Below are 21,264 nucleotides of genomic sequence, written 5' to 3'. Positions count from 1 at the left end.
TCCCACTTTTCTGAGGGGGGCTGCCATAGAAATGAAATACAAATTTCTGCATAACTTGAGAAATAATCGAGCAAATAGATCCAAATTTGGCATATGGAGGTTTTAGGGTGCAATAAATGTTTTTATGGTGGTTTGACACTCCTATCCAAACATATTCCAACCAAACATGACAATTGAAAATTTTCGGACTCTGAAGGAAAATGGGGAAAACCGGAAAATTCAATTCGCATGTGTTCTAAAATTACATATTGACAAGCGTTGTTGGTCCATTTGATGTTTGCGGTAGCGAAATTGATCTTCGTTAGAAAGTAAAAATGTATTTTATTGTGATAAAACGCACTCCTATATCGTCTTCTATTCATATAAATAAAAATGAAACGCCGAATGTGTTGATAATAGAAAACTCGAGAAAGGAATTGTCCGATTTAGGGCTGTTTTTATTCTATCATTTTTTTATCAATCAGTATCAAAAATTTATTCCATGTAACGGAGGAACATGTTATTTGAAAGTGGATGAAAAATCTTACACGAGAATTGTGTCTAAAAACAATGTGATATTATAATGTCGAGTTTTGGTGGAAATCCTGACATTTTATAGTAAAAAATAATTTTAAAGGGTAGATTAGAAGATCAATCAATGAACAGTTCTGCGATTGGACCCATGAACTTGCGCTGAGTAAGAAAACCTGGGTGTGATAACGAAAGATAAATTTTGGGCGGAACGAAGTTTGCCGGGTCAGCTAGTAAACAATATTAATGTGTACAGTTTACAAAATATATTATACTTCGAAAAGATTAATATAGGTAGATATAATAGAGTTATAAAAAGGCGAGCACTCGATACATCAGTACAAAACGTTCTTCCACTATGATGAATAGTGTTATTTAAGAATGAGATCATGCTTTCACAATCTTCATATTAACAAACAAGAGAACTTTTTTTTTGTGAAAAAGTTGTTTATTCAAGGCTCGCAACTGAAACTTGTCCGTGTCTTTCGTCGATCATAAGTTTGTGGTTTTTTTTTATTATATCAATCATCTGATGAAAATTTTTAAGCAACGCGATTCCTCTCTTCCGCAATTAACAAATATCCAGCACAACACATCCACCTGCGTTGAACAAACAGCCTGCGTTTATTACTACAAGTAGAACAGCAATCTAGAGAAACCTAATCTTATTGTTATGCGGTGCCGATGAAGTGAAATGCGATACATACCCACACGAATCAGGAAGGATACTTTGAGCATTGAATCTGCCAGTGAATCGAAACCCCCATGCAAGATCAGAGCATACGGTCGTACGTGTATTAATCATGTCCTACGAACTGCGTTAAGCGGGCTGACACGGAAATGAAACTCAACCTCTCGGTTAGCTCCCATTAAACTATTGAATGATACCTGAGAGGTTTAGGGCGGTGACAAAACGCGAATCAAAACAGGACTTGACCGGACAGGGTATCATTTATGAAATGCAATGCAGCACGATAAAAATAACTATGGTTTAATTGTTCGGTTATGGAGGGGCACCCATTTATTGCTTCATATGACAAGAGAATTAGTGGTTCAACGGTCTGACAATTTTCTGAAAAATGCAATCTATAATCGATTTATCAAGAACACTTATCGAAATTGTGTTAACACGAGTGATGTGGATGAATTATGTTTAATCCATATTATTAAATCTAGAATTGCATTACGAGTAGATCTCGCCAAGTCTAGCGATTGTGCTAGTCACGCTAAAAACGAATTATCCTGACAAATATTATACTTCCTCAACGACTAGTTCGTTCTCACAATGTATCGACAGTAGAAGAGATGTATTATATAGGAAGTATCAGTATCAATCAGCATTCTGTCTCGACATTTAACAATGCACAACATACCAATTTTCTTAAAATGTGCTCCCAGATTATCTTCAATATAAACACCATGATTGCTCGCGATTCATATCTTGAGTTGACACCCCTTAAATCAAAATCGAACAGACTTTGCCAGTCTGCTTGGAATCTGTAACCGTTGTTGGCCAGTGCGACAGAGAGAGATTAAAAGTTGAAGGCTGTTTATTGTACTATACTATTACTTTTAACCGTTGTATCAACTGGCTCTGGGAGAGGGCGAGAAGTAATTGCGAGACCTGTCAAATATCTCATTTCGGAGCTCTGTTTCCGCAATAATATATCGGACAATATTTTGATACACCTAAAAAGCGGAAAATAATAAAAATGAAACTATGTTCTCTTAATGTTCGCTTCAAAGAATGAATTTTTCTCACAGATGATCTTTCTCATGATGTCATTGCTCAACTTAGCATAGATGATAGTTTCTGTGATACAGTCAAAACAATTGTACGGCTAAGTCTTTCAATGATGAGTTGTCTTACAACACTGAACAATATAACAGCAATGCCATGAAAAAGGGGTCAACCGAAAATAAAATTGATTTCAGTTTATTCAGTAGATCCATTTGAACGGTATTGTGAATTACGAAACTATATGTAATATATGAGATATTAGTGAAAAATACTTGTTTTGACAAAAACATAGTCAAAACATGTTTCTTGTTACAGTCATTGCTACTGATATTCGGAGCATATTTTGGCGCATTTTACACTGGGAAAAAAATTGATTCAATCTGATATCAACACTGATTCCTATCAACATCCGGCTATACTTGTATATATATCCAATTACTGGACACGTGCAATCATATATGGATGTAAAATCTTGAATAATTTACAGAACAATCGTAAGAAATTAATTTATAAAGGTTACCTCGAATAATGATGATGCTATAAAAACGGCTAAATTCCTTTCATCGTTGAGCAACTCGGTAGAATTGAATTTTATGAGTTCAATCAAATTTTCTTTCATTACAAGCATGCTCTTGAATCTAATGTAGAGTAACACGGGGTGAGATGAACATACGGGGTGATTTGGACCACAACTTTATCTCAGGGCTCAACTTGGATTTTTTATAATGTCATTTCCTTCTATTGTTGAACTGTATGTACCTAACGTAAAAAAACTTTGGTAAAATTCAACAGGTGGAAGGAAACGATAGCATGAACACAACAACTTTGGTTGTCAAAAAATGTGAGTTTTCCCATCGTGGTTTTAAGGTTTTTCCAGCGGATTGATCAAACTTTTCGTGTATCGTGCAGTAAAGTTCTGTTTGCCTATGGAAGAGGAAGAATTGGATGCAGCGAAACTGTCAGCTCGAATTAATTGCATTTTATTTTTGCATGTTGAGTGGGGTGACATGGACATGGATTGATCCTACAGGTTTGGGGCTTTTCTTTGGTCTAATTGATTCCAGATGCCGCTGAATTACAAAAAAAAGGATGGGCAGACAACGTTGGAAGAAAAGAGAGCTTGAAAGAGCAACGCAGGCCATCGAGAACGGATTTTCTTGAACAAAACATCGAAAGTGTTTGAAAATGCTCGAAAAACAGTGAAAACATCCATGCAGAATTCGAGATGATCTCGATCCAATTTTTCTGGTCTGGAATCATGCCAAGACACCTGGTATCGATCCCAGAACACTGTTACTGATTGTAACATTATCCCAAAATACATTACATAAACATAAGCATGTTTTTTTCGATGAAACACACACTGGACCAAATCACCTCACAGACGGTCCAAATCACCCCGCATCAAATTTTAATGTCCAGAAATCATCTCTTTTATTTGATGATATACTTGGTAATTCGAAGCATGATATAATGATTAAACATTATTGACAAGTGTAGCTCAGTAAACAATGTGACATTTTTTATTTAGACCGTATTGGTTTGGAAATATTAGGCGATTTGCTTCGGTGGTCCAAATTCCCCCCTTTTCCCCTACACTTTATTTCCTCGATAACAATTCTATGAAGCTCAAAGACCCTTATTGCGGCGCAGAGTAAATTCAGAGGCCTACGAAGCTGACTACACGGATAATGCAATTACCATGGGAAATTGCATCAGGGATGTTGTTTCCGACATCCATTTTTAATGCGTAGAATATCGAACGAGAGCAATTTGAATATGCATAACTATTTGTTCACTTTTATAGGGTAATGACATAATTGTAACGAGGAATCAGATATATTTATTTCTGCGTGAGACATAAATTACTGAAAGTTTTCTTTAATCCGCACTGACGCAGAGAATCTGTAACCCGATACAGAAACAGGAGAACTTCTCCATATAACAAAACGCCCAATTTTTATGAGTCATTGAACTCGAGAACGCATCGTTAATAGTCGAAGTGAATCCGCACGCCCGTCTCGTCTCAAGTTCAATGGTATTTTTTATATTTTTATCCACGTCGATTGCTACTTCCGATTTGCGGACATTCACCGGAATTCCTTTACGGCTGGTGTCTGCCTACTGATATTTATCTTGCCGCTGAAGTGATTTCAAAATGGCATTACGGTAATTCCGAACTTGATCCAGTTGAGGAATTGCGTTTCTTGTCAATGACTGATTTTCACAGCCGGTCTTTAGCACGAGCCGAATGGAAAACGAATGTGTGAGCGTTTACGATCTAGGTCGTCAACTTTCGGTTGGTTGCTTATTTTTTGTTTGTTTGTTTATTTGATCGGGCGACACTTGCTTCAGTGCACGTTTATCACCTATATGTGGGAGAACACGACTATCGTGACAAAACGGAAATATGATATTTCTCATGAAGTGGCGAAGCATGAGTCAGTCAAAAATCTATATTATTGTTTCGATAGTTTGTTTAATTATTAAAGACATGAGTGCTGTTTTGATAATTCAAAGCAGTGTCGTGAAATGTGAAAGTATCTTCTTGCTACCAAATTCCTGAGCTAATTGTTTTTTTTTTGCAAATAGCTTAACTCAGTATGTTACACAGCACCACGAAACGAGCATAGTCGTTCCAAATGAATTTAAGTAGGTTTGACGCCTAGTAGTAGACATTTTATTGGATTCAGACTTAAGTAATAAATCGATGCCCATATCTCAAACAAGACGCGACAAACAGTATTGGTGAAACCGAAAGGAGTAAGGAGAAAGGCCAAAAAAATATTCTAGAATTTTACTGAAATAAAATGTATGAACGATGTGTTCCGATGAGAAATTGCAAATATAAATATATACATAAAAGGTGTATTTGCATATGAAGTAAAATTCTAATTATACGCGAGCGTAACAAGAGCAAATTTATAATACATGCGAATTGGGACTCTTTTGGTATTAACAAGTTTTTCCGCACAGTAACTCGATGTTGATAATTCCTTAATATTTTCTTTCGTTCATCGTTATGTTTTCACATATTCACATTGGGGAGCCTTAACACTTCTCTTCGTTGGCCGAGTCATTTTTATTGAATGTAATACTTTTCCGTTTATTATTTTTGAAAGCATAGGCAGCCGTGGCAGTGTTCCGAGCTTTGCAATACAATTTTCTTCACCAATGTCAAAGTTGCTAAAACCTACATTATAGTCGCATTAAACGTAAAACCAATAATTGTATTGATATCAACACAAATTTATTTTATTAATTTTCATGACATGAAACGCTATTACTCAGGAATAACATTTTATTGAATGGTTTTTATAGCTGTTTCGATGATGTTGTCTGGCATCAGTGTCGAAAAAGTAACGATGTTTTCACCAGTACAAACAAAACCATTGCGGAAAATTGAAAAATGAATAGTTAACTTTCAGAGCATTAGCTCGGGTTTTACGACATTTTCCACTATACATTGCGACGGCAGATGAAAATTTAATATTTGGTGAGTAATCAATTAGATTTTCGTTAATATTACTTGGTGGGAAGTGTGTACAAACGATCATTTTCTGTACACTGTTTCGCAAAATTATTGATATTCGGGCGAGGGGTAAACGAGGGGAATGAAAGAAATGAGCGCCATTGTGGCTAGCTTCCACCTTCACCTTAAATGACGATAAGGAGTGATTTTTTCAGTTACAATAAATTATTTTTAAATAATAATTAAGTAAAGTGAGTTGCGTAAATAATTGAGCAAAAAAAGAAAATCAAATTGATAATTTTGTTATGAGGATACGGTTGCAGCAGTTTTTTTGCGTACCTGCAAAACCGAGCCTTGTGGCTCCGGATCCGGAATTAGTTTTACAACCGCCATTGTAAATCGGTGCATCGCCTCGTGGTTCTTTTTGGATGGCAACAACGTTTCAGTGGAACTTTTGCCTTCTCAACGTAGCATTACTTGCGAAATTTTTATTAGTAATACTTGGTTGAGATTTCTATGTCGAATAACACGCCTTGAATGTACACTAAAGTGGCAAGCCGTACGCTACAAGCGACAATACTCCACCGTGGTTGCATCAGTTAAGGGGAAAGACTGCCAACGCACTATTGCTTTTCAAGCGGACAAAAATCGGAGAAGTGACTCCGATCAGTTTTTCTATATATCCTATAGTAAATAGACACTCTAACTAAGAAAAGTTCAAAATTTCAGGACTGTAGCAGGTACTATAACTGAGATATCGAATAATGAAGATGAAAAATTGCAGAAAAATGCATTTTCGACGTAGGACTACGTCTTTGATTTCTATATAGGGGGGTCACTCTACGAAAAATGTAAGGTTTGTTAAGAGTTTTCAAATGCATACTACGCAGAATCGTTCTTACGATATATGTTATAATATATACCGTTAGATGGAAAATTTATCCAGCATTTTTTCGCCTGAGATATGAACAGTGGAAATAATAAAACAAGTGAGCAATTTAACAAATAAAAGAGATATGTATTGCGAGCGGATGCGAAGGTAAATCATGTAGTATGCGTTCTTTCTTCCAACTTCGTTCCCATGAATGTTGTATGTAACACAAAATTGCGTGCAATAGTTCGTTCTATCTAACAAATTAGCAAGATGTTAAAATAATCAGATGCAAGATTTCATGCATCACTCAAACTTCATGTAAGATTTCATAAAAGCAACAAGGAAAGTGTCACCCATACAGAGATCGTTCATTAATTAGGAGGAGGCAGCGATTATCAATCGAAGAGTTATTGAGATCGGCATTAGATTGCATCACAAAAATTAAATATTAATATTCTTCATGACTCATATTCATAATTCTCAGTGACCCAATTCCTTCTATGATAGATTGAGTAGTAGAACCAATTTTTTACTTGGTGGGAAGTGTCTACAAACGATCTTTTTCTTTACACTGTTTCGCAAAATTAATGATATTCGGGCGAGGGGTAAGCGAGGGGAATGAAAGAAATGAGCGCCATTGTGGCTAGCTTCCACCTTCACCTTAAATGACGATAAGGAGTGATTTTTTCAGTTACAATAAATTATTTTTAAATAATAATTAAGTAACGTGAGTTGCGTAAATAATTGAGCAAAAAAAGAAAATCTAATTGATAATTTTGTTATGAGGATACTGTTGGCGCGTTCCTCAGCGCCAAGGCAGTGGACTGTAAACACGGAAAAACCTTTCAACTGTGTGGAAATAAACTCTTCTTCTGCCTTGAGAAAGGCAGGCAATGGTTTCCACAGCAGTCTACTCAGCCCGATATCGATGGTGCGAATAGTTTTCTCTGATGGAAAGAGTGCGATTGGAAGTCAAATACGTGGTACTTTTTCTCCTACTGGTTGTTTATTCGACGATGTTTATTGTATAACGCGTAAAAACTTAATAATATCATCTCTCGACCGCCACTCTTCTTTATGTGAAAGTGAACGTGTGGCGATAGCGATGCAATTCGGTGCGCGGTGCTGTCGGCGATGAAATAAAACTGCCCCGTGCATGCGCTCAATGTGTGCATCGATGACGTCATTCCGGAGCGGTCGAATCGGGCGCGAACAGATACAGTTGCAGCAGTTTTTTTTTGCCTACCTGCAAAACCGAGCCTTGTGGCTCCGGATCCGGATTTAGTTTTACAACCGCCATTGTAAATCGGTGCATCGCCTCGTAGTTCTTTTTGGATGGCAACAACGTTTCAGGGGAACTTTTGCCTTCTCAACGTAGCATTACTTGCGAAATTTTTATTAGTAATACTTGGTTGATATTTCTATGTCGAATAACACGCCTTGAATGTATTGTAAAGTGGCAAGCTCTAGAATACGCGTGACCACAGTGCAAGACCAAAGAATTTTCTTTGACGAAAAATCCCCCGGCCAGAACCTCGTAGTTGCGTCCCACTCTAGGCGTTATAGGCCATTCTGAAGTGCGTCAGCCATCAGGTAGGAAGCTACAAGTCCCACGGTCCCACGGCTGCTGTACGCTACAAGCGACAATACTCCACCGTGGTTGCATCAGTTAAGGGGAAAGACTGCCAACGCACTATTGCTTTTCAGGCGGACAAAAATCGGAGAAGTGACTCCGATCAGTTTTTCTATATTTCCTATAGTAAATAGACACTCTAAGTAAGAAAAGTTCTAAATTTCAGGATTGTAGCAGGTACTATACCTGAGATATCGAATAATGAAGATGAAAAATTGCAGAAAATTGCATTTTGACGTAGTACTACGTCTTTGATTTCTATATAGGGGGGTCACTCTACGAAAAATGTACGGTTTTTTAAGAGTTTTCAAATGCATACTACGCAGAATCGTTCTTACGATATATGTTATAATATATACCGTTAGACGGAAAATTTATCCAGCATTTTTTCGCCTGAGATATCAACAGTGGAAATAATAAAACAAGTGAGCAATTTAACAAATAAAAGAGATATGTTTTGCGAGCGGATGCGAAGGTAAATCATGTAGTATGCATTCTTTCTTCCAACTTCGTTCCCATGAATGTTGTATGTAACACAAAATTGCGTGCAATAGTTCGTTCTATCTAACAAATTAGCTAGGTGTTAAAATAATCAGATGCAAGATTTCATGCATCACTCAAACTTCATGCAAGATTTCATGAAAGCAACAAGGAAAGTGTCACCCATACAAAGATCGTTCATTAATTAGGAGGAGGCAGCGATTATCATGCGAAGAGTTATTGAGATCGGCATTACATCGCATCACAAAAATGAAACGAAATTAAATATTAATATTCTTCATGACTCATATTCATAATTCTCAGTGACCCAATTCCTTCTATGATAGATTGAGCAGTAGAACCAATACGACTTGATTGTGATAGTCTGCAAACGAACGAATTATTTCACGGAAAAAGCTACTGCTCCGGATGCCTAATTATAAGAATAAGACAATTGAAAGAAATCACAATACCATAGCTATCCATTAAAAATAAAGCAACTTCATTTTTTTTTTATCCAAAATATATATTTTATTAAGGCTCATATGGCGTCAGCCTAACGGGGCCGGGAGTTCAATATTTTGACAATGTTTGCTTACAACTATGTTAGTAATATGTAACCGATTACTCGCGGTTGACTCGAGGTTAGTATTACAAGTGTTCTCATAATTGGTATGTCGCAGTCTTCGATGCTCTGTACGTGTGCCCGACACGGGATACTTACTATTGGGATGCAGCTGACCATTAATCAGCAACGCCCCTCTAGTCGGTACCCCATATCTAGCGTGGTGCGTCTTTCTCGACTCGAGGAATCCAGGATAGAATGGTCACTAGCCGGCGCAATCATCAGCTCGTGTAGAGTTGTCATGAGCGGTACAACCTTTGGCTCTTGTTGAATGATCAGTGGACTGCACAACCTTTGGCCCGTGTATCTGTAAAGAGTGTGTGTATGTATTGCCGCGACTAAGTAAAAGTTTATAGATCGGATAGGAGGGATATGAAACAGGGACACAACGAAGGAAACATCATTAAACGTTGACATTGGCGTTTCTGAGGAACAGGTATAGATGAAGCAGAAGATCAAGATCACGGCTATCTAAGATATCCCGGACGGGGATATCCGATTGTCTGCCTTGTGCTCTCAGTGCTCTAGAGAGCTGAGAGCGAGCAGCATGAAACCGGATACACGACCAGACAACATGCTCGATGTCGTGGTAGCCATCGCCACAATCACAAAGATTGTTTGCTGCGAGCCCAATGTGATAGAGATGCGCGTTTAGGTTGTAGTGATTAGACATAAGCCGAGATATCACGCGAATGAAATCACGACCTACATTCAATCCCTTGAACCATGCACTCGTCGAGACCTTAGGGATAATCGTGTGTAACCAACGACCGAACTCATCACCACTCCACATGCGTTGCCAACTTACGAGCGTATACTGACGAGGAATGTGGAAAAATTCATTATAAGCAATTTGCCTTTCAAAAAGTGTGCCTTCTAAAGCGCCCACCTTAGCTAGCGAGTCCGCTTTCTCATTCCCCGGAATCGCGCAATGAGAGGGAACCCATGCTAAGGTAATCTTGAATAATTTTTCGACCAAAACACTCAATAGTTGTCTTATTCTTGTTAGGAAATAAGATGAGCATTTATCAACTTTCATTGAGCGGATTGCCTCTATTGAGCTGAGACTGTCTGAAAAAATAAAATAGTGGTCGATGGGCAATGTTTCAATGATCCCTAATGCGTAATACATCGCACCCAGTTCAGCGACATACACGGAACAAGGATCTTTGAGTTTGAAAGAGGCACTGGAATTTTCATTGAAGATGCCGAAGCCAGTGGACCCGTTTATGAATGAACCGTCAGTAAAGAACATTTTATCAGATCCAACTTTCCCATATTCTGCCGAAAGTATCGGCGGAATAGAATCGGAGCGTAGGTGATCTGGGATTCCATGGATTTTTTGTCGCATGGACAGATAAAAAATGACAGAGGAATTGCAGAAGTAAGGGAAGCAAACTTGGTTGGAGATGCCTGGTGAAGGGTGCACGTCGTGGGTAAGGTACTCATGGTATAAAGACATAAAACTTGACTGAGGAGTCAGTTGGAGTAGATTTTCGAAGTTATCAATCACCAATGGATTCATGATCTTGCAACGGATGAAAAATCTGTAGGATAATTCTGTGAACCGAAGAGTAAGCGGGGGTACTCCTGCCAAAACTTCGAGACTCATCGTATGTGTCGAATGCAAACACCCCATGGCTATACGCAAGCAACGATATTGTATTCTCTCCAGCTTGAGAATATGAATCCTGGCAGCTGAAAACTTCATGATTTCATGTGTAGTTCACCACAAAATATGAGTATTTTCAACTTGTTTTTTCGTTTCTTCCCCATAAATTTCATATTCAATGTGATCAATGACGATTTAATTTTTTGTTTACCGATTCACATATACTTCATCTACCATTCCACCCTGTTATGTGTCAGACTGATATCCATTAATCATTTTCAGTTAGACAGTTGAACTTCCTACCAGAAGCTTATTGTCTTTCTTTGTTTTGTTCATTACAAACCATTTGAAGGTTATGAGTACATACAACAAACGGCCCTTTTCAGGGCTACTATTTAGAGTTCAAAAGAGTTATACTAACAGATTTCTGAACAATGAAAAGAGTTACATTTATAACAATCAAGTGTTCTGAACCTTCACAGTCCTACGTCAAACTTCCGTCCGTGTCCCTAGGCTCAGACCATTCTCCTTTTTTTCAAAAATAAACGAATTCTAAAAAAATGTTTTTGATCATAATAATTCAGAATAACTCACATTATATACATTATAATACATTATATTCTTATTAACGTTATTGATTAAGCTTTCCAAAAAACTTGTGGCTAAGTTGCTTTATAGGTGAAAAAGAAGATAGAGCATAAGAAAAAGAAGAATAATTATACATGCCAATAAAGTATTGTTTACCCTTTTCTAAGTTGTCAGCTATGACAAATTCTATATATTTCTCGACTAACTTATCAAAGGACTTATCTTTTTTAGTTTGAATGAAACTATAATTTTTTTTAAATATTAGCTGAATTTTGCCATGCCTTGATGGAGAATCCCCTCTCACAATACTCTAATGACATACATATAATAAGAAATCCTTCAAATTTTTAATTGCTGCTGAAAATGTTTGAACATCAACAAAACGTCAAATATTGCTTTTTTCTCGTCCCCCTACGTTAAGCTTGGGTACCCTAATAGGCGAATAAAAAATATGGGTCTCATTTTTTGGCAGGTGATCCGTCATTAAAATTTTGAACAATTAGAAGCATTTTGAAGCTGACCCGGCAAACTTCGTGCCGCTCAAAATTGATTTTTCGATATGAATTCTTTCGAACATTCACGTTTTCTCACTAAGTGAACGTTCGTGATTTCAATCGCAAAACTCTTCATTGATTGATGTCCTAATTGAACCTTTACAATTTCCTTTTGCTATAATGTGTCCTAGTACAGGGTCTTTCAGATTAAATGGTCACGCAAAAAAAATCAAATAGCTCCGTATAAAAATTTTTCGCCTCGTCGTTGGTAACACTGCATTCCCCACTTCGGGACGATAATATTCGGCTACTAGTTCAGTCTGATCGGATGGTTTTAGTGTCAAGATGTACAATTTACAAGAACGTGTATTTTTAGTTAAATCGTAGTACTCCAGCAACCGAAGCCATAATGAAACTTTGTCCTCTTATGGTAAAAATTTCAACATTTCTCGTCGTCGACTACTTCCTCTTAGGGTACGTGAAGGACCGTTGTTATGTTAATAAGCCACAAATTTTGGAGGAACTTAAAGAAGAAATAACTCGGATTTTCAACAGCATCGAAGTCGTAATGTTAGAGTTGGGCATGAAGAATTTTGTTCACCGTTTAAAACGCGTTATCGAAAAAAGGGATGGTCACATCGAAAATGTCCTACAATAAACTTTACATGGACTTATTTATCCCTGTACTTCTACCAAAACTCATCATTATAATACAAATTCAGTTTCAGACACAATGTTCGCTCAAGATTGATGATTTACATGCAAATAACATGTTTCTCCGTAACATGGAATACATGTTTGCTACAGAAAAGTAAATTAATTCTAATTCATGATTGAGGGGCTCAGACGGAATGAGGTGTAAGTGACTTGATCGAATTCTTTTCATCAACCTTTTCTTTAGTTAATAACTCAACTGCGAAAACGTTCCAATTTGAGTTTGTTATAGAATCTGATAGATGAGGTTTTCACTTATCTTCCACATTGTCAAATACAGCTGGGAATGTGTTTGCAGCAAAGTTATGACCAGAAGAGAGAGTCGATGTAGAGAAATCGATCATGTCATTTACACCCCTTTCATTTTAAGTCCCTCATATTATAAAATAAGTCAATAAATCAATGCGCGGTGCCTAACCTCGAGATGGAGGATAAAGGGTATGTCACATCAAATTGCATCATGGAAAAAACGCTGTAGAAATTTAATTTTTAGGAATTATATCTTCAGCTTTCGCTTATAATCAGATAAGAGTGTATAGATCACGTTGGCCATGCTTCACTGTCAATTTTTCGTAAATTTGGAAAAATATCGTCGAACGAAAAAGAGCGTCGTGAATTAATCCTGCGCACTCATTTCGAGAATCCGGAGTTGTCACATCGGGACATCGGTAAGATGCTGGGAATCGTCCAATCCACGGTCAGCAGAGTACTAAAACGATACTTCAAGAACCTAACCATCGACCGGAAGGTGAAGAACGGCAAAAATGGATGCTCCGTCAGTGAAAAAGATCACAAGCGCGTAGTTAAGCAGTTTAGACGTGATCCGAGAAGTTCGGTCCGGGATGTCGCCAATAAGCTGAATTTGTCAAGTTCATTCGTCTAGCGGACCAAGCAGCGGGAGGGCCTGCGTACATACAAGGTTCAGAAGGCTCCTAACCGCGACGAAAGGCAAAACATGGTGGGGAAGACGCGAGCCCGGAAGCTGTACACCGAAATGCTGACGAAGCCGCATTGCCTGGTAATGGACGACGAAACCTACGTCAAAGCGGACTTTCGTCAGCTGCCGGGCCTGTTGTTCTTCTCCGCAGAGGACAAATTCAGCGTTCCGGAGGAGATTCGCAAGCAGAAACTATCCAAGTTTGCCAAAAAGTACATGGTGTGGCAAGCGATCTGCTCTTGCGGAAAGCGGAGCGCCCCCTTCGTGATGACCGGCACGGTAAACGGGCAGGTTTACCTTAAGGAGTGCCTACAGAAGCGCTTACTACCACTATTGAAGCAGCACGAGGGCCCGACTATCTTCTGGCCGGATCTCGCTTCGTGTCACTATTCAAAATTTTCAAAAGGATCGGTCTACTGGGCGAATTTCTACAGCGTTTTTTCCGTGATGCAATTTGATGTGACACACCCTTTACAAGGTGGGAAGATTTACGGATATTGACTGTGTTAAATTTTGATAGCATTAGTATCTATTTGACAGAGTATAAATTTTGTGTTTGTTTTATTAATATGTTTTGTGTAGATGATTTTGAAGAAGTTATGAAAATATAACACAAAATAGAATGGTGCGTCAAGGATGAAACCAAGCATAAATTGACGTATAGAACACATAACTGACCTATGTTTATTTTATTAGTTCTCAGATGAATGAAATATGATAAATAAAAAATGTTTTTCAGCGACGTTGATTAACATTCCTGTACTCGCTTGAAAAATAGTAACTCGTGTACTCACAGACAGTGCGCGTCTCTGTAATAAGGAATCGAAAAGTAACTTGAAACATTCATCAACTCAGAATTAACAATGAATGCGAATAAAAATAATAAAACAGCAGACTATATTTGAAACTAGCTGAACCGACGAACTTCGTCCCGCCCAAAATAGATTTTTGATTTGAATACTTTCAAACATCCACGTTTTCTTACTAAGTGAACGTTAGTGAATCCAATCACTGAACTCATCATTGATTGATTACCCTTTGACCCTTTACAATTTCCTTTTACTAAAAATTGTCTAGTACTTCTACAAAAATTCGTCCTTATAATATAAAATTATTTGCAGACACAATTCTCGTTCAAGATTCTTCAAGCATTTGGAAATAACATGTTTCTCCGTTGCATGGAATACATGTTTGATACAGAGAATATTACAAAATAAAGACAGCTCAAATCGGACCATTCCTTCCTCGCGTTTAGGGCACACCAACACATTTGGTCTTCCATTTTTGTTTATATAGATAGAAGATATAGGAATGCGTTATTCTGTCTGAAAATCATTTTCCACTTTCGAACAAAAATCAATTTCGTTAGCGCCAACATCAAATGGACTAACAACGCTTAGCTAATTATAGAACATATCGGAATTCAATTTTCCGAATTTTCCGCTATATTGATCTACGGGAAGAGACGAATACAACGAAATATAGATGACTTAAATTGAACCATTCCTTCCTAGGGTTTTGCGCTTACCAACACATTTGGCCTTCCAGATAAAAAATCCATTTCCACTCACGAACAAAGATCAATTTCGATAGCGCAAATATCGAATGGACTAACAACGCTTGTTATGATGTAATTTTCGAGCATGTGGGAATTCAATTTTCCGAATTTTCCGACCTTCCTTCAGGATTTTCCGAAACTTTTCCGATTTTTCTCTCTACTATATTGATCTACGGGAAGAGACGAGTACAACAAAATAAGTAAGGCTAAAATCGGACCATCCCTTCTTCGGGTTTTCCGCTTACCAACAGATTTTGCCTTACATTTTTATTTATATAGATATAAGATATGGAAATGCGTTATTTCGCCTGAAAATCCATTTCCACTTACGAACAAAGATCAATTTCGATAGCGCAAACATCGAGTGGACTAACAACGCTTATTATGATGTAATTTTCGAACATGTGGGAATTCAATTTTCCGAATTTTCCGACCTTCCTTCAGGATTTTCCAAAAATTTTCCGATTTTTCTCTCCACTATATTGATCTACGGGAAGAGACGAATACAACAAAATAAGTAAGGCTAAAATCGGACCATCCCTTCTTCGAGTTTTCCGCTTACAGATTTTGCCTCACATTTTTATTTATATAGATTAATATACAAAATTAGCACAACATCATGAATTCAGACAAAAAGTTAGTTTCTGAAGTACAAACAAATTTTACGTTTAATGACACTCATCAGTTTTTGCACAGTTTCTTCGGTACACTTTTCTGCAGTGGTTTTCCATATTCTATTGAAATGTTCCATGTTATGAGCAGCTTTGCCATCCTTGCGAAAGATTCCTTTAACAGTCGTCCAATAACGCTCAATTGGGCGCAGCTCTTTTCGGTATATTTCGGCGTTGATTGTCCCTTTTGTGAAGAAAATGGATGAGCACATCCCACAGCTACATATGACCTGCCAAATAAGCACATTTTGCCCGAATTTCTCCACCCGAATGAACTTTTCTGAGTCAGCAATATGCTCTTTAATAGCTTTGGTATAAAACTGGGGCCCAGAAAAAGAAGTATGTCAAGGAGCCTCCTTGACGTACGATTCTTCGTCCATCAATATGCATTGCTGTTTGTTACTCACAATTCGATCATACACTTTTCGCGATCTGAATTTAGCGGTTACTTTTTGTTTGTCACTTTCTGTTTCTTATACGTCTTCAGGTTATGTGTAGCATTGATTTATTGCTATTGTGTATTTTCAGGCGTTATTGGTATTAAAAATTGGATGAAAAAACTCCAGCATATTTTTTTTCTTTAACTTCATTCAGGGCGAACTACAAACGGAGGATCTACTCCAATAATTTTGTGGTCAAACAGAGAAGCAGCTGATCGCCAAGGCCACGAAAGTTCTGGCTAAAATTCCGGTCAACTACCGTAAGCCTTCCCGGCAGGGCGTCCAATCATTTTTTAAGAAAGCCTAATAAATGTAGCATCCAATGAAAATTTGGTCCATTGAATTATCTTTTGTAGTTTTTCATCGCCATCCGAAATTATTCCATTTTTATTGCATACGTTATTACTTTGGTATTGAAGTTATCGAATTCTGGTATTGAAAAGTTATTTCTCTCAAATTTTTTGGTATTATTCTTTGGTATCTTACTTCTTATATAAGGCTTGTCCAAACCAAATTTAAAGATGATGATCAAATGGAGGTATCCTTAAGTATTTCCTTCTATTCGAGTAAGTATTTTTGAAAAAAAAAATTAAAAATTGAATGCAAATGCATTTTATGCAAAGTATACATTATCTCTTTCTTTTACGAACTATGCATCAGACATGAGAGTTTAGATCATGCGTAATATTAATGCTATTTGGAACTAAAAATCCTTCGAGTGAAGGGAAGCAAAGTTACTTAGGTTTTATATTCATCTTAACCAAAGTCAAAGGAGCACATCGTCTTTTGATCTTTCGAACTTTAAAAGGATTTTGGATGGACTATAATATCTGATGGTTATATAAATTCAAGGAAAGCGCAATAAATAAAATAATTATAATGAAAGTTGAACAATGCCCTGTGCCGAATGCCCAATGAGTCCGGATAACGTTTGTCAAGCCGTTCTTTGGTTTGCACTGTATTTTTTCCATCAAAAAGCAATGCTTTATCAAATTCGGATTTTTCCATTTTTTTCACAATAACAAAAGTTGCTTCACTCTCAATGCTGTAACTTACGAACCAATCGACCGATTGCTGTCAAATTTTGACACGTATCTATTGAAAGATGGTGCTTTGTGATCAAGTAGATTTTTGCAAAAGACGCCATCTAGACGTCAACCTTATGTACTTTTCAGCCGAACTATTACGTAGACAACTTTTCAGTCTACGAGTAGAGTGCACTCCATTATTCGTTCTCCTGTATCAATGTTCGCTTCAACTTAGAGGTATCTATAAGCGAAACAAGTGTCTTCCTGACCGGAACCGGCAAGGTTATCTAGAAATGGACGTGATATTGGAATTAGAAATACCTAATTATACTAACAAATAAGGGAAACCTGCATCAACTTATTACGTGTTAGTTAGCAATAAATTTCCGTTGCGCGTCCAGTTTTTCAGTCTACTCACGTTTATACGTTTAATATGTCCTACTAGCCAACCAGCTCATTTTTCTACAGTTTTTTCTCTCCCATTTTCTAAATAATTAACTGTTGTTAACAATTAACTTTAATCTAAAACGTCGCATATCGTGCAACGATTTATTTTTTCAAAGTGCTTTGCGATAAATTCACAATCCAATACCCGATACAACTGACACCGTTTCATCCCTTCATTTGACAAAGGTATACTCCGTATCTCATCGAGTTGTCATCCCTTCACACTTCTATCAAGTTTTTTTCATTCAACGACTTGTCATTAAGTGGTATTCTATTTCCCCATATAATTAATTTCTCGTTTTTTTTTGCTTTTTTCCATTACATCCCCAATAGGCTGCCAGTCGCGACTTCTGGTGTGCGCGCCCCGCTCACCTTCGCACGATACCGTTAGAGCTGTGGCGCAACCTGACGCAACCTAGCGGGGGTCATTGTACGCTACTAAATGCACCCTATGAGCAACTAACCGGGGAGAATTTTATCGACTATTTCGCGTCCACCGCAAACGTGTCCTCGCTCGAGCGGATCAGTTGTACCAAGTTCGAGTTCGATTCCAGCATCTTCGGCCAAACGATCATCGCTGAGTTTGGGTTGATTTGTGATCGGGCCCATATGATGAGTATTGTGGAAATGTGCTTCCTAGCGGGGGCGGCTATGGGCAGCGTGTGTAGTGGTTGGATCTCCGATCAGTTTGGTCGTCGTCATACGCTGATGTGCTTTGCAACGATTCAAGCTGTCACAGGTGAGTTTGAAGATGATATGTCACGTGACTGAAACGAAGTGAACGGTAAAGTTTAGCGAGTTATGTGACGAATACGTCCTTGGCTGCAAATTCGTCAACATATTAATCGCACGTCACATCGCATCGGTTGGTCCAAAAAATGTCGAAGCATGAAACAAAGCCGATGTGAAAGTGAATCACTGTTATGTTTCTAATGGCATAGTTGATGTGAGCTCCAAAATTAACAACATCCGCTATTTTGTTGCTACGCATTTTACACAATGTAACATGTATGCTTAACATGCGATAATTTTTTTTGTTCGAAGATATTTGAGGGGTACTAAAAAGTTTTAGAGAAATCAGTGATGCGTAACATGTAGGAATATGAAAAATAAACTAGATTTTTTGTGAACTTTAGATATATATTCACTGAACAATGGGTTTTAACCCTTCTTCACATGTTTTTTCGTTATTGGTGAAATAAATCAAGGTCCAGACACGATCAACTTAGAGTGAACTTGTTCTTTTATATAATTTTTGGGCAATCAATCTTGTGATGGAAATTTACACCATTAAAGAAGAGTTAATGTGATGGTTTTAAATAAAAATTATATATTACAATTCGCGAAGGAGGACATTCTTTTGGACGACCAGATCCTTCTTCTGTAATGAGATCCTCAGTAGAATGGAAAGATCATCAACCTCCAGATTTTTTTTGTTTCGAATAGTCCAGTACTGGGAAATGGTCAATACCAGATGAACCATTAAATCCAATGCAATTGATCTGGATGGTTTTCCGACCAAATTCGTTAAAATAACTTTACCGAGCAGCAAATTATTTTTATGTTAAACAGCTGTAAGGGGACTATATATATATATATATATATATATATATATATATATATATATATATATATATATATATATATATACGGAATTCCGAATGTAAATTGAAATAAAACACACTTAGAATTCGAATTTCGATGAAACTTATATTTCAAATTAATGTTTGGTTTATGCCGTCATTATGTGTGAAATACAACATCATTCAAATGTCCACCTAGGGCTTCCTCGCACACCTTGATCCGGAACAGGTAATTTTCGATGACTTTTCGGCACATATGGGACGGTATCTCGGTCATAACTTCACGAATGTTGTCTTTCAAATGTTCAAGAGTTTGCGGAGAGTTGGCATAGACACGGTCTTTCGCATAACCCTACAAAAAAAAGTCTAGCGGGTTCAAATCGCATGACCTGTATTTATAAATGGATTTCTGTATGTCTGTCTGTCTATCTGTCTGATTCTTATGGACTCTTAAACTACTGAACCAATCGACACAAAAATTGGTATGTAGGGGTTTTTGGGGTCGGGGATGGTTCTTATGATAGTTCGAAACCCCTCCTCCAAACGAAACCAAATTTAGCATGTGGAGTTTTAAAGATGCATTAAATGTTTCTATGGTGGTTAAACATTCCTCCTACCTCACTAAGGAGGGGGGGGGTCTGAATAACTCGAGAACTAATCAAGCAAATGGAATCAAATTTGCCATATAGAGGTTTTACAGATTGATAAACGTTTCTATAATAGTTCGACACTCCTGCCCCCTCTCCAAGGGGAGGCTGCCATACAAATGAAACACAAATTTTTGCGCTAACGAAATTGATTTTCGTTCGAAAATGGAAATGGATTTAAATGTGATAAAACGCATTCGTCTTCTATCTATATAAATATGAATGGATCGCCGAATGTGTTGATAACAGCAAAACTCGAGAGAGAAATTGTCTGATTTAGGGGTGTCTCTATCCCATCATATTGTCGGTATCAAACATTTATTCCATGTAACGGAGAAACATTTTATTTGCAAGTGGTTGAAAAATCTTTAGCGAGAATCGTGTCTGAAAATAATCTGATATTATAATGACGAGTTTTGGTAGAAGTACTAGGAATTTTATTGTAAAAGGTAATTTAAAGAGTAATTTTTTTTCAATCAATTGAAGCGCCCCTGATCATCAAACATTGTGTAAAGGTGCTTGGAAGTTACATTCCTTACATTTTTATATTTTCTGAAGCGCCAGCCAATTTCGAGCCCGCGACTACATCCACTTCTTCGATTTATCTCATATTACAGTCTTGTTCGTCAGCCAGTGTCGCTGACCAGGTTTAACTTTTTTTCCAACACGAACTCCAGTATCGCGAGTATAAAAAAATAAGCTCGGGTTTCTATGTGGCTCGTGGCGACAGTTCATTATTCACGCGACGAAAATTCCGCTTAAACAAATTACTGTTTACGATTATATATAGCTAATTCGATTGCAATTGGTTAATTGTATTTTCTCTCTCGAAAAACGACTCCAAGCACCTCCCATAGGAATTTGTACGAATAATTAGTTGGTAAGATGAAAGTTGTTAACAGGGGAGTAATAAAATAGACACGGTCGAAGACAGTCACTTTTAAACGTTGTTCTGTTTCCAGAGAATTCGGTTCCAAGAATCGAGGAGTGTTCCCGTTTGTGTTAGCGGTTTCTAGAACAGTAAACTGAACCGGAAACCGTGTTTGATCCGGCAAAAGTGAAGTGGGAGTGTGTGAAGTTCAGTAATCTGGACCTCCCGAAGAAAGGGACGACACTGGATAAAGTGTCCCCTACATCTGGTGACAGCGGTGGGATAAGTGTCCCCTACACAATGAACAATTCTGCGATTGGACCCATGAACAGCGCTTAG

At 37.5% G+C, this 21,264-nt stretch overlaps 1 protein-coding gene across 1 annotated transcript in view; it reads left to right on the top strand.

Annotated features, from left to right (window-relative positions):
* Nucleotides 1–21,264, top strand: part of LOC129779894 (organic cation transporter protein) — a 66,371-nt gene that overhangs the window by 24,044 nt on the left and 21,063 nt on the right. Inside the window, exon 2 of the mRNA XM_055787651.1 lies at nucleotides 18,158–18,563. Coding sequence (XP_055643626.1) covers nucleotides 18,158–18,563 — 406 coding nt within the window. The remainder of the gene's footprint in view (nucleotides 1–18,157; nucleotides 18,564–21,264) is intronic.

The sequence above is a fragment of the Toxorhynchites rutilus genome, chromosome 3 (assembly GCF_029784135.1).
Source record: "Toxorhynchites rutilus septentrionalis strain SRP chromosome 3, ASM2978413v1, whole genome shotgun sequence".
NCBI lineage: Eukaryota > Metazoa > Arthropoda > Insecta > Diptera > Culicidae > Toxorhynchites > Toxorhynchites rutilus.
This window is presented reverse-complemented; position numbering and strand designations above follow the sequence as displayed.